We start from the raw sequence: 25,387 nt of genomic DNA, 5'->3' as shown, positions 1-25,387 counted from the left end.
AACCAACTCGACTGAGCCACCTGGTCAGGGCCCATCTTTCTTTTGATATGCTAATAGTTAAAACTTGATTTCTGCCATTTTCCTTCATTGTTCATTTAGTTTATCAATAGAGTGTGTCAGGCCTTTCTTACAATACCACTTCCTATTTGATTTTCAAAATTACTAAACATAGGAACTAGTTTAAGCCATACTAAATTGCTCATCTAGATCATAAACTGTGCCATCACTTTTCATGAGGTGTTTCTTTTATGCCAGTCACAGGACTTGTCCCTGCCAGCAGTGAGCGGGGGTGGGGGGGCACGGCGAGCCCTCCCCACAGGGAGAGGTGGCATTGGGCCACCCAGCACCACTCGCGCGGTTCACGGAGGGGCAGGCCCTCCTCTCAGTGGCAGCAGCTGCACTTCTGAGGTTCAGTCTCTGCCCCCCACCTTTGCACACGCAATCCTGGGTCTGTTTCTTGCACTGTTGGGACAGCAAAAGCAGTGGCTTTCTGGCAGAAGCTGCCTTCGCATCCCTCACACTGGAAGGATCCACCAGTCAGAGAGGGGCAGGTCTCAGCTCCCTGTGGAGCAGAGATACCACTAGAGAGGGTGAGTTGGCTTCGCCCGGCAACTGGACACTTAGTTGAATTCTTAAGTATTTTGATTTCCTTAATTTGGGGGAAGGGTAACTAAAATTGATAGATCTCTCATGAGTTTTGTTCTGCAGAAGAATGTTTTAGTGAGACTTGAGTATGTTTTCCTTTGTAGTACGTAACTGGCATTTCACCTGTTACGTAAAGAACTTCTTGTTGCAGGGTTAATTTGTGAAATGAAGTCAGTGGATTCAGAAATGACATTCTGGTTGCCTCTCAGCTATAGCCTGAGAGTAATAGTGCTTATTGTTTTGGTAGGGGTTGCTCTCCTGATGTGTTCATCTTTGGACGTTAGCTGTAAAACAAAGTCCACTCTGGACCTCAGCTTTTTTATCTCGCTGAGAAGGTATTACCCGAGGGCTAGCTGATTGGGGACTTTTACTTTATTTTTTAGAGAGATTTCTTTCCTGCTTCTCAGGTACACTAAACATTTTACCAGAATCTTTTAAACCAGTAACTGGAATATGTAATTATAAGGCATGTATAGCTATTTTATCTAAGTCAGAATTAATTGTAGTTATGTAAGTGACATGGTAGTAGACAAATATTTACCAGTTTTTAAAATTAATTTGGATCTCAGTAATATTTTCTTATGTAGTATAATAGAATCATGAAAATATTTTCCAGTTCAATTTTTTTAATTCTATGCAATGTAACTCTTAACTAAGCATAGGATTGGCCATTTCGGTGTGTCTGGAAATGAAAACCATATTCTTTACTGTTCAACTGATACAAGTTTTTGCTTTCAGAAAGTAACTTTGTTTTGTGCTGTCCCATACAAATCGTGTTTGAGGGTTTTCAAAAGTGGCATCCTGACTTCTGGTTGTTTGTCTCAAGAGAATGTATAGGAATTGTAAAGGAGTAGAATTGCAGGGATAGGAGAATTATTTCTAACTAGGATTGGAGAATCGCAGACAACTTCATAGTGAAGGTGACATTTTAGCTGGGCTCATGACAGGTAGGATTGCTTATGTTCATCCTCCCACCTGGAACGACATGGCTGGAAGTCAAAGGTATGGGGCATATTTTGGTGACTTTGAGTTTCCAAAGGTAGTGGGAAAAGAGAGTAGAAAAAATATCTCACCAGATTGAAGGGTTTTGATGTGTTTCTAAGGAGGTGAAGCTGTCCTGTCAGCGTGAGGAGTCTGGGCATTTAGAACTGGGACTGGGTGTGTGCTCAGGGATGGGGGTGCTGAAACGTTGAGATGTGCTTTCCAGCGTGAGGATCAGGTGCGAGTGGGCAGTGAGGCTGCTGCAGAGGGCCATGCAGGAAGACCAGGTTTGAGGTGGAAGTTTGTGATGGACAGAGATGATTCAGGTTTGGACAGTAGTGAGGGTTACAGGCTGTTTTATTTTATGGAATTGAGCATGTTTTGAAATCAGGGTTAGTATGGGAGTCAAGGTTTGCTTCCACATAATCTTTTGCCCTTTCCTCTGCTGTGTTTTTGTTCTTGTTTGTTAAGTCTGCTTGTTACTGGTTATCTTCATCTCTAGGCTGAATTCTATACTTTGAATTGTGTTTCAGGAATACTTACGTCATGTGATTATGGAAAAAGAATGTTGATTTGATCTTCCGTTGTCTGAAGTCGGTGGTGGCAGAGTACCAGAGTGGGACAGAGGGTGTGGGTTTGGGCTGGACCCAGACAGAAGTTCTGCTGGTCCAGGGCAGTGTTTTACTGCTTAGTTTTGCAGCTCTTTCCCTTTTGTCTTCCTGTTGAATTGTTTTTCTTTAATAGTAGTCAGTTGGTACAAGGTTAAGTTATAAATATAACATGTTGGTTTCTTTGAGAGGTGCTCTAGAATTCTCACAATCCCCTCCTGGTTATGTATCCCTCTGATCATCGTAACAGTTAGTTTATGCTACACATTTGGCTCAGAAAATTTAGATAAGACTCTGGGGCAATGCCACACAGGAAAAAAATATGTAAAACAGACTAGTGTCTGTTTAGATTCTATATAAATCTAGCACTTTTTTCCAGCTTTGATGGTATTTTGTGCAGGAAGTAAATTCCTATTGGGATTCTGTAAGTGGTTGCTGAGTGAGTGACCAGAGGGATAATCCGCAGTAACGTGGGCTTTGTGCCCCAGTGGTGTACCTGGTGGAGTTGCATTAGATGATATGTTGTCTCTTTTTATACTGCAGTTACATTCCTTTAAAACGTCAACACTTCTTTGAGAATGTTACAGAACAGACCCAAGGAGGGGTGTACGATATACTATAACCAAAAGGTTTTTTGGTAAGGGGTTCCTCCCCCATACTAGGTTCGCTTTGCCTGCTGCCAGAGGAAAGATGTCTCTTAATGCCAGAGATTTGTGAAAAGGAAAGGAATTATTTATTTAAAGGCTATACAGACTTAGAGTAATGACTTAATGTCTTCATTAAAATACTAAAGTTCTTTAGAATACCCACAGATGCACACAGTCCTTCCTTCTCCCCTCTGCCCAGTCCGGGGTACTGTATTTCAGGAAAAGAAGTAGCAGTCCTTGATTTAGGCTCCTGGCACCCTCAGCTCTATCTGTCGCCACCATGATCTCCAGTTAATCCAAAGCTTTGTGGCACCTTCTCATGGCCCATCAGCAATAGTCCTTTCACCCCTTTTCTTCCAGGCAAAGTCTTTCCTGCTGCCTAAGCCACATGGCAAAAGGGAGCACCCCAAAGCTGCGGGGTCCCTACTCTGCCAAAGCCGTATGGTTCTCTCTTCTACTGCCACAGCTGCGTGGTCCTCTCTCTTGCCCAAACCACATGGTCCCAACAAGACGCCAGAGCCACGTGGTTCCCCTACCCCCCATGGCCTCCCTGTCTCAGTTTTAAATTTCCGGGCCAGTCTTCCTCTGCAGCCCCTTTTTCCAACTCCTACAATTCCTGTACTCTTCCAGCTTTACTGGGCTGCCATAGTAAGTCTGGGCATGGCCCCATGACATGGAGCTGATCTTCTCTAAGGTCTCACACAGGCACTATAACCAGGGGGAGCTGCCCCCCAGTTATTTCTTGGGTGGAAGTCACTTCTGTCTCCCTGGCTCAAAGCATGGCCGCAGCTATTTAACATATCTATGAAACCAGTTAAAGGTTATAGATATGTTCAATGACCCTGCCAGAGGTTAGCTGCAAAGCTATTGCTATTCAGCATAGCTCCCAATGGCCCTGCTCCTTGTGTCCCATGCCCCAGCTTAGCCTTGTGGGGTGGTGAGGACAGCCTGTATATTTTTCTAATATTTCCTGGACACCTTAAGTTCTGGACCCCTTTACAGATCCCTATATGGGGCTCCCCTCTTGGCTGCACCCTATTACAAAAATATAAACATGTGAAACTGTGATGTGGTAACAATTGGGACCAGGAAGGACAGCATGAAGAAAAGGTTTATGTAGCATCTGGGGTAAATATTGCTGTCTTGTACAATTTACATTATCTTTCTTCTAGTCCAAGTGGTAAGAAGTTCAGAAGCAAACCTCAGTTGGCAAGGTACCTGGGAAATACTGTTGACCTCAGCAGTTTTGACTTCAGAACTGGAAAGATGATGCCTAGTAAATTACAGAAGAACAAACAGAGACTGCGGAATGATCCTCTCAATCAGAACAAGGTTGGTTAATTCACTTACAACATCTGTGTGCCATTTCAAACATTCTCCAAAAAGTACCTTATATTTTAAATATAATACTGGAGTTTTGGTTGTCTGAATTCTAGTTTGTTTTTCATTCCTCCCCCTGCTAAGCATTTTGACTTACAGATCTGATTAATTTTCTGGTAGTTGGCAGTACATACAGAAGGGGAGCCTAAGTAAATTGTACACCATTAAAAACTCCATTTCATATCTGTCTAGGTCAACAGACGTCACACTTTTGGCCCATTGGGACTGTTCACAAAAGATTTCTTTGTTGATGTTACTTGTCTCCTTTTTTTTTCCTTTAAAATAGTTCTTGCCCCCAAAGTGGCAACATTTTAATGTGGCAAATATTCTTCCCACATAGTTTATAGTTACCTACCCATTTTCAGGATTAGGATTTGAGAAAGGGGAGTTTTTATTTTGACTTGAGACCATGTGGAGGATAATGACTTTCATGGATAATCTTCTCATCCTAATACTGGGATTGGAGACCTTTCCAGTAGCTCTTATTTTTATTGAGCTGCTTAGTTGATGGCTTGTTATAGGAGTTTAAACTAGTAGCATTTGAATTATAATGCTAACATAATTGTATTAATGCACCCGGTATCATTACAAGGCACCTTTAACATCCCTACCCTGCCCCCTCATCCCCACGCCTACCCCCATGCTCAAGGGCAACTAATCTTACAACCATTTTTTCTTAGTTTTTCTTTAAATCTCATTGTGTGTGTGTGTGTGTTGCCAGTACTGCTGTCTCACACTGACTGTGCAACAGTGAAGGGAAGAGTAAGGGCTTTTCTTTCTAGGGACACGACTGTCGTAAGTAACCCTGCCTGCCACTGGGGAGTGTGTGTTCCTCTTCAGAGCCCGGAGGCAGCGGAGGGGAAGGGCTGTGGATCCTGGCAGGTGGAGCGTGGTGTTCTCCCTGGCTCTGCCGCTTACAAGCTCATGCAGTCAAGAGCAAACCTCCTTAACCTCTGATGGCCCCCGAGTTCTTGTTAAGCTCATAAAATCTTTCCCTTCGCACAACTAGGAATTTATATGAAAATGTCTAGTCTACTATTTGGCTCATGTTTGTTCCCTTCCTTTCCCTGTTGTACCTCCTAAAGCACTAAGCTACCTCAGTGAGCAGTGTTGCCTAGTGGCCTGTGTGGGAAACTTTCTACCCCAAGCTGTTCTCCTTATCTTTTTACCTTTCCTAAAGGGTAAGGGGTCTCTGCTTCATAGCTCTCTTTATTCAGCTTCCTCGTTTGTTTACAATGGTTTAATTCCCAAAATTGTTATGGAGGTTAGAATGCACTGTTTCCAAGAATGCATTGGCTACTTTGCATAGGTTTCCATGGGACATTGGCAGGTACCTTGTTTAGAGAGGCAGGATGGGAAGGGAAGGCTTGAATTGCCTCTGTCATGCGGAACAGCGTTACTCTAGGTCGGTAGAGGTTAAGAAAGGTTGGAGGTGATTGGAATTCAGGGAGCTCATGTTAGCAAAAGTTAGGACCTTGAGTGTGTGTAGGCAGAGCTGTGTGATTGCAGCTTGGGAAAACTGTGTTCTAGGTTTATTTTGCTTTTTATATATACAGAGGAAAATTAAGATTTTTTTAAAACTGCCTTTTAAAAATAACCACAGTGCTGGGTGTCTGTGGAAGGGACTCACATATTTGTGACATGATTGGAATGCTTTCGAACTACCTTATTGTTACCAGACTCACAGTTAAGGTACACTTAGTGTAATGTGAAGATAAACTTCCTGATGGTTATGATTTCACTGAAAACCGAAACCTAATTCATCTCTTTAGTTTGTGTGCACCTTTCCGCTCTAGCTGCGCTGGACTGCATCATCCTGCACCATGGCATGTGCTTTCAAGATTCTGCTTGCTCATGTGCTGTTTCCTCTGCTTGGAATGCGCTCCCCCCTCCCCTCATCTGGGACTCCTTCTCATCCAAGGCACAGCTCCATTGTCTCCGTCTCGGTGAAGCCTGCCCTGCATTCTCCAGGCAGATCCAGTCCCTTCTTCATAATGCCTCCCTGGTGCTTGGCTGTTGTGTTTGTGGTCGTGTGTCAGCCTCAGTAGACTGTGAGCTCCATGAGGGCAGGGACCGTGTCTTTTTTGTTGTGGTTTCTGTGTACGTTGCCCAAAGCCCAGGACACGGTAGGTACTTAATAAGTGTTTGCCTCATGTTTGTTTGATTAAATACCTACTTCATTTCAGAAGTTTATAGTGGTCATGGATGTTTATTGAATAAATTAATATGCCATACATTTTTTTGGAAATGCTTCTCATTGTCATTGTTTTCTAAAGCTTTCTATCTGAATTTGGGGGCGGGGCATAGTCTTATTTTGCATCTGGTTTTATTTTTTTTAGGTAGTCAGAAAATGGAGTTTTGCATTTTTTAAAATAAGTTCTCTTTTGGTGTAACACTGTCATGAAATAGCTCTGTAAGGCAGAAAATGTATTTGGGAGTGATTAATAGTAACATTTTTATTATTGTTTTAATAATAATGCAGTATAGAGAAAGCTGGGAACTTGTACTGATAACGGGAATATGAGGGAGTGTTTTGCTGTGTGGTTGTAAACCTGGTCTAAAGCCCTTTATTAATTGTGTTTTGAGGGGTTTTTTGTTAACTCTCACCTTCAAAGAATTAGAAATGTAGTTAATAAAATAAACTCTGAAAGAGGCTAAATTGTAGTTTATAATGATGGATTATAGACTGATTTTTTTTTTAAATATTTTATTTATTTATCTTTAGAGGGGAAGGGAAGGAAAGAGGGAGAGAAACATCAATGTATGGTTGCCTTTTGTGGGTCCCCTGCTGGGAACTGGCCTGCAGGAAACTGGTCTGCAACCCAGGCATGTGCCCTGACTGGGAATTGAACCGCGATTGTTTGGTTCGCAGGCCTGCGCTCAATCCACTGAGCTACACCAGCCAGGGCTTAGACTGATTTTAATATATCTTCCATATCAAAGGTGAATTTACTGGGTGAACAGTATATTCAGATATGGTTGGAAAGATACTTTCTGAAGATCTTTGCAAAGTGGCTTTTAATTGTTTTAGGATGAGCGGGTACAGTGGGATGGGAATTGTCTTCTGATTAATATTTAGTGAGGCCGTTGAAGTACCTGTTCTCTCTCATCTCAGTCTCAGTATTAACCTGACTCTGAAACTCTGGTCCATTCTTGTAGACGTTGTACCTTACTGATTTTCTTTCTGCTGCCTTAATTGTTCCAGCCAGAACCTCCACCTCTCCAGCTGATAAAGTAGGGTTGCCATGTTAAGTAGAGCACTGAAGCTATTCCATTAGGTTAATGGAGAAAGACTAGAGAAAGGTTTGGAAGTCATCGCCATCAAGTTGATAGTTGAAGACTTGAGTGGCTTTCTCAGAGCTCACTTGAAGGGGGGAGTTAAAGAGCAACAGAGTCCAAAAGTCATTTCCTTCCTGATGGGAATGTGGTGCTCACCAGCCACATGAGGCTATTTAATACCTGAGATGTGGCTAGTGTGACTGAATTACTGGATTTTTAGTTTTATTTAATTAATTAAAGATTAAATAGCCACATGTTCCTATCAGCTACCATACTGGGCAGCACAGTTCTAGAGCTGTGTCTCTCAGTGTGTGCACACGACGACAGAACGTTTGCTTCCAAAGCTGCGTATAATTCAGGCATTTGTGCAAGCTGTTGTTCTTCAAAGATGAGGCGTTTCAAGGCTTTAGAGATACGATTCTCAACATTTTAAGACGGAAGTTAGTTTCTTAAAATGTAAGTTTCTTTTTAATTGGAGAACACTAGGATAAAGAAGAGTACAATGATTATCAGTGCAAGATATGTTTAAGGAACTTAAGCTTGGTTTTGTTGCTAGAAAATTCTTTTATTCTAACATTTCAGATGTGTAAACATTAAACTCAATTCCTTGTGCTTCTAGCTCTTAACTATATCACCAAAATATTGATCAATTAAAGCTACAAACTGATAAAATTCAAGTTCTCTAACATTAATATAACTTACGGTATATTTTACAAATTTCTTACAATATGAATATGATATGGAACTAGTTATTTTTTTAGCTTGACTCGTCAGTGCTAATGATACCTTGTAAAGACTCAATTCTTTCACTACATTTCTCTATTTACATAAATTCGATACAGTTTTGAAATAAAGAGCATCATGTTCTCTTGAATGAATTACACAGTCTGTCATAATTCATTTGTCATGAATTATCTTGGCTTATGGTACTGTGTTCCTGTGATTCTACACACACTTTGAATTCTGTGTGGCCGTGCCCTCAGTGTTCAAGCAAATGATCTAGCAGGTGCTCGTTTCAGTTATCTTCACCAGCACACTAAAGATAAAGGATTGCAGAGAGTTACTATGTCGTGGGGACAAGGTCTGTGCAGTTTGGGAAACAAGGGGCTACTTCGATGGTGGGAACCAGCTTGGGTGTTGAGTGTGGAATGGGTGCAGGTGGGGAATGGATTGGGAAAGGGTGAAGCTGGAGGTAGAGTAGTTTGGGCTAATGCAGTATAGAAAAATAACGATGGCTTGGATCAGTGCTGTAACAGGAGGTATGGAAAGGTGGGAGACTCGGGAGAAGTAGTACACATAAGTATCCCTGCGAGCGGGGAGAGGCACTTGAGGCCTGCTGCAATTCTGGCTTGAATAATCTGGGGCAAGGGTGAATAGGAAGTGGGGGGAGATGAGCAAGTTTGGGGGTGGTGTGAGGAAGATGGAGTTAAAATATTTTGTTTCTTGGACCTCTGAAAAAAGATCTTGTGTATCCCTGGGACTCCCAGGTCACACTTTGAAAACTCCTGTCATGGTGGTTTGCCATAGTGTATTAAGATAACCCAACATAGGGGCAAATAGAAGAGAAGTATCTTGTCGCACTGTTAAAAAAAAGAATGAATAAGTCAGTCTTAAGGAAAGTAAGAAGGAACTTCCAGAAAGGTGGTAGGAGAAGCAAGAGAATGTGGGGATCTAAAAGCCTAGGAAAGATGATTTTTGTTAAATGCTGGGTAGAGATCAAGATGGATAAGGAAATCCGTTTGATTTCCCACTTAGAAGGCAGCTGGTGATCTTTAAATACCAATTTTGAGGTTGGAAGGACGAGAAGTCATTTATAAAGTCAGAAGGCTTCTGGGAAATGAGAAATCAGAAGCAAAATATAGCTTACTATTTTAAAAGTTTAAAAATTGATTTATTATTAGATTGGTTTGTATACATGGTGAGAGGAAAAAACACATATTCAGTGAAAAATATCTTCCTCTTCAGTCTCTCGGGCTTAGTCATCTCACCTAGAGGAAACTGTTACTAAGCCATTTTTGTATGTCCTTCCAAAGTTTCTATGCATTTAGAAACATGTACACATCTGCATTTTTACTGCCTCTCATGAAAATGGTTAGGATACTTTCCTGAAGCTTGAAAGAGATATGGAGGGGAGAGGACAATATTCAGAAGACAAAGCACAATCAAGGAACATTATTATTTCCTTTAAAGGTTGAAAAAGGCCAGCTTTTTCATAGAGACAGGGAACTGTCAGACCTGAGAGTCCAGGAGGCCCTCTAGGAGTCTTTGAACTCTGTGCAGTATGTTCTGTTGTGCATTTTTCTAAGGAGAGAGTCTACCCATCAGATTCTCAAAGGAAATGTATCTATCTGAAGAGTTAATCACTACTGTTTTAGAAGTAGAGGAAGCAAGGCCTTGGCAAACTATGTGAGGGACCAGCTTACTTTCTATGGCTCAAATTTGGTCTTTTTTTTAACTGGTAAGGAATTCTAGTTACTGAAGTAGTACCTTAGCAGGCTGACTTACTGGTTCCCTAGGGGCCCCCTGGTCAAATATTATCACTAGAGGCCTGTGGTCGAATCATTCCGGTGACCAGCTCCTGGTGGAGCACAGTGTGGTAAGAACTGCCCCTTGTTTTCTGCTTTGCTAGAATCTCTCCATCCAAAGTGAAAACAGAGACTTTGTTCTTCCCGCCATATTCCTTGTGTGTGAAAACAGCAGCTAGAATCTTCCCCGGAAATGCTGGTGCTCTTTTCCTCCGCACCTTAAACTGTTCATGAGCAGCATCTTCCAGTCTGTCTCTGTTGGAGCTGCTGGTGGTGGAGAATGGGATTGAGGAGACCACAGGTGAGAAATCTTTCTCGGCCTTGAAGTTCTCACAAAGCATCACTGGCCTCTCCCTGAAGTGAGGGCCACTGTTGAGTACAGGTTTCTATGAATTTGAAGTGAACTTGACAGAAGTGGAAGTGAGGAGCCAAGTAGCTATTGGAGTAGCCCAGTTAGAGACACGTGGAGAGAAGTGGACAGAGTCTAGGTGTGTTGGAACTGTGCTTCATTTGAGAGAAGTTGAGGGGAGGTGTTATCTGCAAGGGACAGCCAAGTTTCAGTAGGTCCAGGGACTAGAGGGAATGTTTAGAGAAGACAGTGAGGACATAGAAAAGCCTGCTGATCAGTCACTTTCAAGAATGTACAATGTTAAGGATTGAGGTTTTCAAACTTCAAATAATTAAATCAGTGTAATTGTTCATGACTAGAGTTTTTAAAAAATGAAATACAAGAGGATTAGAAAATTGTACATCACATTGAGTACAAGGGAGTATTTTAAGCGACTCGTGTTACATACTTGCATGTACTGAGTCATCATGTAAACTGTCTCTCTGCTTTTAGTTGAGGTCAGAAAAGTTGGACAGCCCCTGTGGGGTGGATGTCCGACGGAACACTCTGGAATGAGTGGTGGATGATAGTGTGTGGTCTGGCAGGCTGACCTGGGTACTTGGTTATTACCAAGACAGGGTTTGCGGTGTGCTGGGATTCATTCTGGTACGTGCTAGAGGAGCAGAGTAAATCGTTAAAATAACTGTGGTCCTGACTTCTAAAAAGTTTTTATGGTCCTGACTTTTAAAACATTTTAAATTTTTTAGCCTCACCCAAGGACATGCTTACTGATTTTTAGAGAGAGGGGAAGGGAGGGAGAGAAACATCGATGGGAGAAACATCAATCAGTTGTCTTTCCTATGTACTCCCACATGGGACCAAACCCACAGCCTAGGTATGTGCCCTGACTGGGAATCGAACCCACGACCTTCCGCTTTTCAGGATGGCGCCCAACCAACAGCCACGCTGGCCAGGGCTGGTCCTGACTTTTTAGAAAGGAGGCACGTGTACCTCTGCTGGATTGCTATTACAAACTATAATTGACAGTGACTTTGTCAAAAACACCATCTGTAGACACGATTATTTTCCTGTGGGATGCTTCTGTCGGGCTGGCTGTGTGACTCAGAGGAAAATGCTGGGCACATATCTACAAGCATGACTTCATGTTAAATAGTAGTAGGCAGAACAAGTCTGGGGATTATTTCTCTTACATTTATAATCTGGAGGCAGGTAATACAGATGACTCTATGCTTAATAATTTTGAAATGGATATTACAGACTCCATGAATTACAATATTTTCCACGGATGTGGCACCTGTAGGTTTAAGACAGAAAATGAAACTATCGAAGAGTAAGGGCTACATAACACAAGACCTAATGTGTAAGAGACATTTATCATTTATTTCACAGAATTTTTTTTAGCACATTCCATGTGCTTAATTAAGCATTATTCCATATTCTGTGAATATACTAGAGCGAGTTTCTGTATTTGTGGAATTTATATTCTAGTGGGATGACAAACTGATACACAATTTAAATGTTAAATGCTACACAGTGAATTAAATAAGAATTATTGAGGTTGACAGGGTGGCTATTTTAGGCTGAGTGATGGGGGAACCTCTTCTTTGAGGGGTTGATTTTTAGGCCATGATCTGAATGATGGAGTCAGCTATACAAAAACCAGAGGGAAAGACATTCCATGCAGAGGGAATAGCCAGTGCAAAATCCCTAAAGCATTTAGCATTTGAAGGCAGGTAGGAGGCAGGCCACAGAGGCGGGAGTTCAGCAAGTGGGAGCGGAGAGGTAGGTGAGTTCAAGGAAGGAGACAAACCTAATCCCAGGGCTCGGCAAGGCAGCTTAAGGAACAGCACGGAGTGCTGTTTGTGGGCCGTGTGTGGGGAGCCATGTGAGTCCTCAGCTATGGTGTGGACAGTGTGGTGGCAGGGCAGAAGTGGAAGCCAGGACCAGTTAAGGAGTGTGTTACTGCATTTGTCTAGGCAGGGCTGAGAGTGACTCGGACAGCGCTTGTTTGACGAAGAAAGAGAGGAAGGAAGGGTAGGGTGTGCAGAGGACACACTAAAACTATGTAGGAGTGTTTCATCCAAAAAAACCCTCATTTTCTCATAAGTAGAAGTCACTTTATTAAATATTAAATAAAGGATATTTATCTTTAATGAAGATAACAAGCTATTATCTGCTAACAGCACTGCTCCTTTTCTTCTTTTGGTTTATTTAAGCCGAGTATTTAGATGTTGATTGATTAAAGGTTGCTAGGAAGTACAAAGTACCAGAAGAAAGTTAGCTGTGTGAGCAAATTGGCTCGCTAGTGAGAATCGTCTCTTCAGTATTGTAGTAGGTTTATCATATTATAAGTTAGTGCCTCACATGTGCCCAAGTATGATAGATAGACCTTTAGAGATGTTTGGGACTGGGCATTCACGCTAACAATGAAGGGAGATTGGGTGAGATAGTTGCCCACGGCATGGCTTTGGAAGGATTTATTTTGGATGCCCAGGTTTCTGTTGATGATTAAGGTTTATTTCCCTAATTTACAGGTCTTGAAGTCTGACTTTGTGGGCTAGTTTAGCAGAATAATTAAACCTACGAAAAACAGTTTGTGTGACAATTTCCACAATTCTAAAGATGTGTAGTCAGCTAGCGCCAACCCAGATGTAAAGGAGATCATGAACTTTAGACAGTATATTCCTTAGTTTGAGTACAGCTAGCTGCTCTAGGTATCTCTTGGGAACTCAGCATCCTTTGCCGTCAGTCCTCTAATGACCTCTTACTAACTGCTGCTCCTAGAAGTTATTTTTCAAGTAGAACTCTTCAAAGCTGTTTTCAGTGCGTTCCAGTCCTCCACATCTTCAGTTAATTACAAGTGTAAGTCCTTTTGTAATGAGGTCAAATTGTACTCCGAATTGTATGTTCAAAGTAAGATCCATTGATCACCTTAAAAATATTTTTAGGATATTACATAAGTGGATTTCAATACAAGTTTATAGATTCCACATATGTATTTCTTTTTGCAAAAACCAATGAATGTTGTATAACCTTGTGAATATACTAAAAACCACTTAATTGTCCACTTTTAAATGGTGGATTTTATATGTGAATTCTGCCTCTGTGAAAAAAACCTAGTAAAGCTCCTTGTATTTGTTGGCTTTTGATTTTGTGGGAAGGCATGAGCTGTTGGCTCATGTACATATTCCATTGCAAATTTGAAATTGCTCTTTCAGATAACCCTGCTTTGACCCAAAGGTGCCACTCAGGTTCCTTTGGTGTGAAGCAGGGGATGTTTTCCTGCTGGGATAGCATAGTAGGTTAGTTTCTACATTTCAGTAGTAAGTTCAGTGACACGTTAATGCTCAGAATGGAAATGGTTGCTGTTAACTCAACATTCATGTGCCAACGTGACTACAAATTATAAACCTACTTTGTTTAGCTTGTCTTCCTCCCACCCTGAGAACGTGAGTGCTGAGGCCTGGAGTTTGGTGGTTTGGTAACTAACGGCTGTCTTCCCAGCCTGCAGTGAGTGCCTGACAGAGAGTGAGGGGCTTGGTACTAGTTCACTGACTGGCTGAACAAAGTGGCAGCAGCAGCAGCAGCATTACACATGTGTTATTACCTCGTTTGATTTTCACGAGGCTCTTAGGAAGTTACTGTGATCCTCATTCACAGATGAGGAAAGGGACCTTAGAAAAATAAAGTCTGGATTTCTCATGCCTCTTGGGGTTATGTGGTACATGCAAAGCCAGAGAATTAAAATGATACTTGAATGGTAAGTGGAAATATCAATTGTATTAGAACATTACAGCATTTTTAGATAGAGCAGCATTTTTACATTAAAATTTACATTAAAAACATGGATAATTTTTAAACTAAAGTATACAATTTGCATTGATTTTTTAAAGATAAATTATGTGCATAGAATATGTACAGTTGTGAACTGTCACACAGTAGCTTTATTTCAAAACCAGGCTGAGAAATATGGCATTTAGAATACATAGTTTAAGTCCTTGCTGTGCAAATTATACTTATGTGAAGGCTTTACAGGGTGTCCCCCACCTGGATGGGTCCACAGGAATTGTTTCGCTATCCTGAACTTACATATTTTTATTTATCTCTATATTTCAGTTGATCTGAGGATACACCTAAGAGAGGTACAAGTTCTTTTTTGCCAGTTCCTCTTTCATAGTCAGCCTTCAGTTTTACAGGAGGTCACACTTCTCACGTGTGGCAGTGTTACCATGGAACAAAGAGTTTGATCTCCAATAAAGGCACAATTTGAAATACTGGTGTTGATATGGAAAAACGAATGACTTGGTCGCAGTGAAGTCTTCCTGCTAGTACGAGTCTTCGCTTGCAGCAGCATTTACAGAGGACTTAGTGTAGGTGTCCATTGTTCACGTTTTTGGTGGTGCACCTGTGATATTTTGTCCCGTGACTCAGAAGAGGTTCAAAAAAATTGAGTGACAGAGTACGTCATTTTATTTACATTTATGTGAACAAGGTTTCTTGGTGTCACATCCAAAAAAATGAATATGAAGAGAATTAATACTAAATCTTGACCCATTCTAGCAATTAAAAATACTGATTCAAGACCATAAAGTTATCTTTAAGTAAAAAATCCTTCTATTAATATGTTTATCTAATTTTTTATCTCAGGTTTAATAATTTGTTAAAATTAATTTATCATTTTTGGTCAGTTATATACTAATAATTGTAATAAACTAGAGAGATTTATTATTTTTATCCGTAAAAGCTCTATAGTCACAGGTTAAAAAATATTTTCATGAGATAAATGATCAATTAAAGGTTTTCAAGTTTAAAGTAGAAAATAACTTAGGGAATGGAATTATTCAAAGAGAAAGGAGAGAAATGAAACTATAATTTGAGGTTGTTATTGTGTAAATGGTTGGTGGTGGGTATATTTAGAGTCTGTTAGATATATTTTAAAGTGATGTAACAGTTTATTAAAATGCCAGTATTTAAAATACTCGGCTAAGTGGATCCTTTGAAACTATCTACTTTACTATCTACTTTAACATATGAAATATTCTTGATGTCAACTTTAAAATGTAGGTGGTGTATAAATGTTTTCAAAAGAAATTTTAGGGGCTCAGGAATGCAAAAAAACCCCCCACTGATTTATGATGTTTTCCATCCACCTTTTTCATTATTCTCTCTCTAAAGCCTCAATGGAGTTAGATCACTGCAAGGCTATACAACAATGAGACCATGCTGGTTTAGTTCCTTTCAGAATCACTGTCACTGGCTTGTCCTTTAAATGTTATTTTCTTGGTTTTTATGGGAGATGACTGAGAAAAGAAAAGGCACTTAAATTTTGCTTAATTTTCACTGTGATGTTAAGTGTCTTAAATTTTTTTTAGATTTAATATCAGGACAGCTTGTGTTTTCTTTATTAATTGGTACCCTTCCTCCTTTCTGACCATGATATCTATATACTTTAATCTCTTTTCACCCAGGCCCCTAGAAAGTGCACATTCATATTAGATGCTCAGCTCTGTAGTCAGTTGCTATTATTACCCTTTTCAAAATTTGCTTACGCCTTGTCCTTGATTTTCTATTTTTAAAATTTAATTTTTGCCATTTTTTCTGAAGAGCCATTTCAGATACTTACTGGAAAGAGATAAAGTAAAAGGTAAAAAAAATTTTTTGTTTTTTGTATTCTTAGCAAGTAGGGGTTTGAATAGACTCTCAGAATTGTTTGAGTTATTTGAATACTTTCAGCCTAATAGATACATTATTATAAAATATATTATTAAACTTTGATTAGAAAGCTAGATAGTATACTGAGAAAGTTTATTATAGGCTGGAAACTTATTCTAATATTAAAATGTGTGTGTTTGCCAGTTTATTAATTATATTATATTAATTTTGTAATATAAGGAACTTCTTCACATTTTCTTATATTGAAAGGGAAGGTTTCAAATATGTGTATGGACAGCTTTAACCTTGCTCCACACAAAAAAAAAAGTGTTAGTTTTATAGCTCCTAAGTTTATGGCAAATTGGTAGTCATCAAAATTCAGACACACAGCCGGGCATGAATGAACAGGGACCCTGGAGTCCTGCGGGCAGGGCGGTGGTGAGGACATGCACTGTTTTTGAGACAGTTTCTGGGAAAACCAGTTCGTCCAGCTTTTCAGATGACATGGTACTGTTTTGGAATACACAATTAATTAGTGAAACATGCTTTTTGTCTTCAGAGCTTTCAAGACCAATTAAAAGGAGAAAAATAGTACAAAAACAAAGTAAGATCAAGAGAAGAGTAACAGCATGCTCTTAAATCTCTTAGTTCATGCCACTGGGGATGAATTGTCTCAGTGTCAGACAGTGGAAATTAATTGCATATTTTGAATATTTTTAGCCAGATATCCTAATTTTTAAAGAATATAAGTTAATGGAAAAAAAAAAGGTCAGTCTTACCATTGTAGTACCAATATTTTTACGTTTCATGCTTCCTTCCAGTCTTGTGGATGTAGAATTCATAGTTTAGAGTAGTCGCCGCTGCTTCCTGCCATCCTTCGTAACAGCGAGGATCTTACAGGCTGGACTGCGTTTGTCCGTGCGCATGATTGCAGCACACTTTCGTGTCTGCTGATGCTGCCTCTGCCCCAGTACCAGCAGAGTACATTGTTTTTCATGAAAGAACAAAAGCAAAACCGCAGGTACTGTTTTGTGATAATATTAATTGTAACTAGTGACAGAAAATTATAAGTTAGTGACACGAAAATTCTCCGTGAGTATTTATGCGTGAAGCTCCTTTAGGATTGAGTATCAACTATTTCGTTGGTTGGGTGGCTTCGCTCAGGGCCTCCGAATGATCTAGATGTCGTAAATCAGAGGTGGCCAAAGCTGTGGTGTCACAGAATGACCCGCAGGGGTTTTGAAAATCGACATTTCTGTGCCCCACACTTTTTAGAAATGACATACTAAGTGGTTGTTTTGCAGCGTGTTGACCAAGTTTGTATGCTTCTAAATCAAAGTTTTTTCTTTAATCCATGAAGATAAGAAAGCTAAATACCTGAGAAATAATATTGTTAGAGTTATTTAAGATGAATCTGTCTCTTAAAGGTAAGAACATACACGTTGGGGGGAAAATTGAGTTCGATAAAGGGACGACAGGCCTGCCCAGGGCACACAGAGGAGAGGAGTGTGGAGGGCGGGGAGGAGGGTGGAGACACATTTAGTCGTGGGTCCAGGTAATACTAAATGATACTATAATGGTCCGATTAGCTTATTGTGATGCTTATGTTTGTAGACATTGGTAATATTCTTTAGCAGAGGTCATGACTCAATACCTTCAGGGCTCCGACAGACAACACAAATGTGAGTTGTTGAGAAATTCTGCAAAAGGAGGAGCCTTGACACCTGGGTTGGCAGCCGTCACTAGTTAAGTGTGGCCTGTTGTGGCTACATCAATTTCAGTTTTTAAGAGAAGCTAGAATCCTGCATTTTATGCAGAATCTCCAGATTTGTAGCTGTTGGCTTTATTTTTTAAAGACCCTAAAAACTGAGCAGACACATCCATGGGGTAGATGTGGCTTGCCTGCCACCAATTTGCAGTCTTGTAGAGTAGCGGGTCTCCAAGTGTGGGCCCTGGGGCAGCAGTAGCAGCAGCAGCAGCACGGGAGACCTTAATGGAAAGGGTCCCGGGCCTCCCTCAGATGTGCGGATTCAGAACCCTTGGGAGGGAGACCCAGGGATCTGAGTATTAATAAGCCCCCTGGGTGAATGCTCACATTTGAGAACTACTATTTTGGAGTCTGCAAGTTGATAATTATAATTTCTATCTGGGGATAATTATAAAGATAAAAGTTCACTGACCTGTAGATTTATCAAATATATTTCTATATCAAAATATCAGATGTGTATTGTTTTTTTTAATTTTCTACTTTTTTTAAAGATTTTATCTTTTAGTGAGGGGAAGGGATAGAGGAGGAGCGAATCATCATGTGTGGTTGCCTCTTGTGTGCCCCCTACCGAGGACCTGGCCCTCAACCCCGCATGTGCCCCAGACTGGGAATCGACTTGATGACCCTTTGATTTGCAGGCTGGTGGTCAACCACTGAACCACAACAGCCAGGGCAGATGTGCATTGTTTTTAGATAAATGTGACCTCTTATATTTTTGGCCAAAATCATATTTTGTTGTTTTTCTCTCACCTCCCCTGGCCACCTGACCCTACTGCCCTTTGCTGTTAAAGTATTGTAGGTGTACTTAGTAATTCTGTACTTCACTAGAACACATGTTTAATACCAGTTGATTAAAAGTAGATATGTATGTTTGACTTTCTGAAGCTTAATTTTAAGTCTCTCAAAAGTATTAATTATCATAAAATAAGTAATATTTTCTTATTAAAGATTGAATTGTTTGCTAGAAAGAGAACTTCTATTTCTAGTTATCTTTGCACAAAAGGAAAATGTGAAGTTCTGTGGTTCTGTGTAAGCCTGGCCTCCAGACGCTGGCCGGGCTGTCTGTGACCGAGTGGCGGGTGTGCCAGTGTTGCCCTCCGTCCTCAGAGTGTAGAACTGCTCACTGTCCCCATTGTTGACCTGGAAGTTCTTCCTTTTGTATAACCCAACTTTAAATGTATTTGTTCATTTGCGAGTCCATAGTGTTTTGCTAATCGAATTGTGAATTTTATGCACAGAATTTTCTTACATTTAAAAGTATATCAAGAACAACAAAAATATGTACGGGGTGGAGGAAAGTAGGTTTACAGTTATAAGTATGCGAGATAGAGTTTATTCTTGTATCATTTAATTTTATTATTTTCTGTACAAACAACTGTAAACCTGCTTTGCCCCACCCTATATGTATTACATAATATAGTACTTAAAATATACTTTAGAGGATTTAAAATATTGATATTGAGAAGTTTGAAATAATTTGATTTAAAGTAAGGGATATTGAATTAATAAAAAAGAATTCATCTAATTACATTTATGTATGACATTTATTAATGAAAACATGCTTATATCCACAGGGTAAACCAGACTTAAATACAACGTTGCCAATTAGACAAACAGCATCAATTTTTAAACAACCAGTAACCAAAGTCACAAATCATCCTAATAATAAAGTGAAGTCAGACCCACAACGAATGAATGAACAGCCACGTCAGGTAAGAATCTAACTGGTTCCCCAGTCTTTATTTTTCAGAAAATTCTGGTATTTTTACCAGATAATAGTTCAAGTAAACACTGGTTAAAATGGAATATATTTGGAAAGAAAATTGTTTTATGTCCTAGGTGATTACATGAATGCTGGAGAAGAACTAATAATTCAATATTTAGGTAAAATGTTTTAAGAAAACAAGACGTTAATTAAATGAATCAAAATAAATTTAATGTTATAGAATACATTTTTATGTTTTTGTGTGGTAATGTATATCAGACTTGATTCTGCTAATCTTAGTTTTTTAAAGATCATCTTTCTAGGGATAGTATTTCCTAAGGGGATGAAGGATGCAGTTTGTGTTGCTTAGTTTAAAAATATTTTCTCTTATTTGGAAACTACTTTTTGTTCTGATTTCTTATTACATGAAAGCTATCCCTCCCCTTTTGAAAAACAGAATTAAATGAACTTTGTAAATATGGTATATTGTCCTGTGACGTGTATAAATTGGATATATTATTCTCTTTCTTTATTGACTCAAGCTGTATTGGACTATAATCTTGTCTTAGGAAAACTGTGTTACCTGGAAGGCCTCCCTACTGCTTAATAATGCCATAGAGCCAGGGGAGGGAGACTCGACAAAACACTTGAGCTTTCCAAGTAATCTTGCTTATTCACTCCCTAATTGTGGTAAAAAAGTATAGGTACTTGGTGAATTTTTAGTAGCAGTTGGGGTGAGGGAGTGGAGGGAGAAACTTCTGTGCATTTTTTTCCTCTCCTTTCTCTGCCTCCTCCCACTTACGATGAGAAACACTGATTTACCTACGACGATTACCTTGTGCTCTCATATTCCCCTTTTAGATGTCTCACTCCACCTTTTCGTTTGAATTTTGTTTTCCACTAGTCCCTCAAGTGTCTCATCTCCAGACTTGATAAAGGATTGGGCCAAAACTTTCAGACAGTTGCTCTAGAAGAAACTACATAAAGAAATTCAGTTCCCACATCCTCTGTAGTGTTTTTTCCTCTTCAGGTGAGCCAGGAAAACAGAAGATATTTGGAGCCACATTGGATCAGCATCTTGCTATAGATGTCTCAAGATTTGAAGTTCTAAACTTGCTTTACTGTTGGTCCCCAAGAGATTCAACAGGGGCCATGTAAGTGTATCACATCCAATATAAAAGATGCGTACCTGCATGTGCCTTTAGGCTCTTGTCACCACTTAGGTTTTTCTTTGAGCCAGTCAGCTTTTTGTACCAGGCTTTCCCCTTCTGTTTTACTGCTGTGCCCAGAGGTAGTCACCAGACTGCGCCAGTAGGTTTAGTGAATTCATTATAACAGGGAGAGGATTCTGCCATTCTCAGGGAGAGAACTTTGCCCACTTGGAAGCCTTTTCCTGATTGTATTCTTTCTTATATACTCTGAAGTCTTGAAGTCTTGTCCTGTGGCTTTTGGTGATTTTAAAATCATTTCCTTGTAAAGATTTTTGTTGAAAAATTTGAAAGTATGTAATTGGCTAAGAGAATTTGCTTCAAATACCCCAAAGAAAGAAAGAGGATTAACTAAAACATTGGTTCCATGTTGGAAATCTGCATTGTCTTATTGAGGACAGGTTAAATACTTACTAGATTTTATTCTCATCTTTTCTTTGCCAAATCATTCTCAGTGTAGTCTGTAAACCCAAATATTTTGGGTAAAAACCAATTGAGTAGCAAAGTTCAGTCATTTTAATAGTAATTTGTTTTCTGTACCTAAGTTCAGTCACAGATTTTAAAAACTGTGGTGATTTTATTTCCTGAGTGTGTAGCTGGCTATAGAGATATTTACTGGTAACCTAGATTTTTGAAGTTGAAGTAACCAGATTAGTTGCTCCTTATTCTTTGGTATGTTGAATGTTTTCAAGTTTTTTTAACTTTCATTAAGGTTTATGAGATTATTCTCAAATGAAAAAATGTAAAAAAAAAAAAAAAGCCAAATCTTACCTCCCAACCTACACCCCCCCACCCCCCAAAAAAGCATGTCTTTGTAACCCAGATCTTTTGAGGTTTTTATTTACGTTGTAGCTTACTTAGATAGGAAGTGTTAAAATTATTTAGGGGGTTACATTTCCAAGAGTTTGAACTGTTTTTCACTTATCCTCAGGCTACCTGACACTTTTTGCTGGATGTTTTTGATTATACTAAGACAATAGTTGTTTTTCTCTTTATCTTCAGTGTAAGAATTGAGGTAATATTTGACTACCCTAATCACTAATAAGATTTCGAAATACAGGATTGTGCAGTGGGCAATTACAGAAAAATAGTAAAGAGACAACTTTTGTATTAATGTTTTTAAAATTATGATCTGTCATTCTGACTATTCCAGTTCAGGTTCAAGTTTTTTAGTAAAAGAACTATGTTGATCTTAATTATATTTTAACATACATATGGCAGATGACTGTTAAATCAACTATCGTTGAGGAGATAGCAGAAAATACATAGGGAAAAATGATTCTTCCAATTTTGCTACCTTTTGCAAGCCTCACTGAACTATTGTGATATAAATTGCCAAATATTCCATGTGGAGAAATTATTTTGATCATGGAGTAAATAATTAGACAATGAGGTTTCTAATTTTGAGGTTTCCATAGATATCAGTATTTTTATTCTTTAACCATATCTTATTCTCTTAATAAGATATTCAAATTAGTGGTATTGTAATTCCTTTTAAAGTGTTGAATTTTCAGATCTAGAACTAGGATTAGATTTTTGGATCCTAATTGAGGCTCTACCTTGAATAGATGTGAAGCATGTAAATCAGATATGAAGCAATCATAGAAATTAATAATTCTGTCTTATATAACAGACATCTTATGCCTAGGTCACATGGCATTCTTACTTTGAATTCCATAAAATACATAAATTTCGAATTTTTAATGTATTGAATCCTTGAAAATGCCTTAGCTTTAAAAGTACAAGTTAGGGTGTGTCAGCAAAGGTGCATCAAACAGAATTCAGCAGTGGTTTCTGCCTATAACTAAAAATGTAAGGTAGAGATGGGATTTGTAAAGCCTGATTATGGTAGGGTAAGTAGCCAGACATGTTTATGTCTACTATCATCATATTTAATGAGTGCTTGTCTTTTTCGTATTTTACAAAGAACTCTGGAGTGGGGTGGAGGGAACAGTTTCCAGGTATGAGACTGTCATCCCAAACTGTAAGGTCATTCAGCCAGATATGTAAAATACGTCAAATTCCTTTACCTGTAATTGAACCGTGATTTTGTTTTTAAAGGTGTATTTCCCAGGTTCCTTCTTCCATCATCTGAAGAACTTGCACTTCTGTTTCTTCCGTAATTCTTGATGCGGTCATCTTTGATGCTTTCTGGTCTCTTGCTGTTTCTCTTTTATCTTCAAATCAAAGAAATTTTATCTTGGACCCATTACTTCTTTCTTTTAATTATTAGGCTCTAGGGTGCTGATAGGCTTTAGGTGTTTTTGATAGTCTTTGAATATTAATTAACATTCCTTACAGAATATTCCCTTTTCTACCAAAAAGTAAATATTTAAGTCAGTGAAATGGATTTAAATCTTCCATTTGATCCTAGTGTTTTTTTATATTGTTTGGTAATTCTTCTTTCAAAGGATATGAAACTTTATGTCCTTTCAGAAGTCTGCCTTTTTTTTAGAATGACTTTTTCCCAATTTTACTGAGATGTAATTGGCATAGAACATTGTATAAGTTCAAGGTGTATGTCAAGATGATTTGATATAGGTATATGAGGCAGAATGATTAACACAGTAACATTAGTTAACTCACTCATCACCTCACATCATTACCTTTTTTTGTGGTGGTGGTGGTGGTGGTGAGGGCATCGACAGTCTCTCTTGGCGACTCTCAAGTGTACAATAGAGTGTGGAGAACTGCAGTCACCGTGCTGTACGTTATCTCAGAACGGATTCACTTTATAACCGAAGGCTGGTGCCCTTTCACCAACTCCTCCGCACTTTCCCCACACCTTGCCCCTGACAATCACCAATATGCTCTCAGGTTCTATGAGTTTTTACTTATTTTTTTGTGCTGTTCAGTTACAGTTGTCCCCATCTCCCTCCCATTGCTTTCCCCTGCTGTACCTTAGATTGCACATAGAAGTGAGCTCATGCAGTGTTTATCTTTTTTTGTTTGACTTATTTCACCTTGCATAATACCCTCAAAGTTCATCCATGTTGTTGCAAATAGCAGGATTTCCTTTTTTATTGCTAATAATGATAATTCAGAGAGAGAGAGAGAGTGTGAGTGTGTGATGTCACATTTTCTGTACCTGTTCATCTCTTGGTGGAGGTGGAGGTTGTTTCCATTTCTTGGCTCTTGCAAATAATGTTGTGGTGAATGTGGTGTGTGGAGGAAACAGGACACATTGTCCTGAACTACTTAAAGGCGTTATTCTGGGCAGCGTTGGGAAGGTGCCATGTGCAAAAGGTCAAATAAATAGTACAGACAAGTGCAACAGGCGTTCGAGAAGGGTGAGGTTACTATGGCTAGGAAGTGTGGAGAAATCACTAGAGAAGATGCAAGAATACGCTGAACTGTGCAGATTGAGTGGGATTTAGAAAGCAAGTGGGAGGGAGAGGATGTTCTACTTGTGGAAGGGAGTGCTTGGAAAGCCGTTCTGTGGGAATTGGCAAGGAACGAGGGGACAAGTTGGTTGGAGATAAGGGTTTTCGTGGGAAGTAGTGGCAGCTGAGAATGTTGTCGTGGGTTTCCTGGAAGTTCAGTCTTTACAATTTAGAGAAAGAAATGTGGGATAGACAAAAGAAAAAATACTCATGATTCCCTTTTAATAATATGATTTCAGTTGCATTTTAACATTTTTTCACTCTTCTATATTTTAATGCATGTTTTGAAAACATAATATACCTGTGTATGCATACTTAAACATTTTTTACCTTCACATTATTTTCACATTTTGTCCATGTTTTATATAACTTGTGTGCCTTGTTCCCACCACTTTGTATTGTGCTAACATGATTTATTTAGCCATTTCCATATGGTTATTCCTGGGTTTTCACTATTGCAGGTGGTACTCCAGTGAATATTCTTATGTGTACAGTTTCTTCCCATGTTTTACAGTGTTTCCTTGGCTAGATTCCCAGAAATATGATTATTTGACTATCTGTGATTTTTGAAATATTCTGGAAAATTGATTTCCAAAGGGTTGTACCAAACTAAAAGTCTTGACAAGTCATGTGCATTCCAGTTTCAGTTTACCCTCTGTGGCATTGAGTATTATCAAAACTTTTTCTGTTTTGGGTAATTCAATATGTAAAAAAATGTTAACTTCATTTTAAATTTGCATTTATTTGAATATTTGTGAATTTAAACAGACTAAAGCGTTTGTGCTTAATTTTGTAAATCAGACATGTGTAGAGAATTTTGAACAAGGGAGTAGCTTTTTTTATTACCCCTCTGAACTTTACTTGAGTGTATCTCCTTATTGTCTTTAGGAATTTTCTTTCTTTCCCCTTTACAGTCAAGACTTCCATGAGTTGTATTTATTTACCATCTACTTTACCTCTTGATTTTTATATTTCTGAAATATAGCTTTTGTCCCCACTATGCCACTTGAATTGTTCTCATCAAGATTGCTGATGACCCTTATTAATTGTATGGATAAATTTCAATACATAAATTACTTGACCTGCTTAAACATTAGGCACTTGTGATGACCGCTGCCTTCTGAAATACTTATTCTGTGACACTGTTCTTGATTGGTTTACCTCCTTCCTTGTTTTTTTCTTAATCCCTTGCTTAGATTGTTCTTTCTCTGTCTTATCTTTTAAAAAGATGTGGTTTCCCGAGGAATATTGTGCTTT

General features: G+C 39.1%; 1 protein-coding gene and 1 pseudogene across 2 annotated transcripts in view; one reads left to right on the top strand and one right to left on the bottom strand.

The window, feature by feature from the left end:
• Window positions 1–25,387, top strand: part of MBD2 (methyl-CpG binding domain protein 2) — a 64,956-nt gene that overhangs the window by 14,128 nt on the left and 25,441 nt on the right. For both annotated transcript variants that reach the window (XM_037165043.2, XM_037165042.2), the window contains exons 2-3: window positions 4,054–4,213; window positions 19,409–19,546. In XM_037165043.2, the coding sequence (XP_037020938.2) occupies window positions 4,054–4,213; window positions 19,409–19,546 (298 nt within the window). The remainder of the gene's footprint in view (window positions 1–4,053; window positions 4,214–19,408; window positions 19,547–25,387) is intronic.
• LOC128627259 (metallothionein-3-like) lies at window positions 383–1,632 on the bottom strand (annotated as a pseudogene).

The sequence above is a fragment of the Artibeus jamaicensis genome, unplaced genomic scaffold, assembly GCF_021234435.1.
Source record: "Artibeus jamaicensis isolate MK-2021 breed Jamaican fruit bat unplaced genomic scaffold, CSHL_Jam_final contig_354, whole genome shotgun sequence".
Classification (NCBI taxonomy): Eukaryota; Metazoa; Chordata; class Mammalia; order Chiroptera; family Phyllostomidae; genus Artibeus; species Artibeus jamaicensis.
Note: the sequence above shows the minus strand (reverse complement) of the source record. Positions and strands in the feature narration are given on the sequence as shown.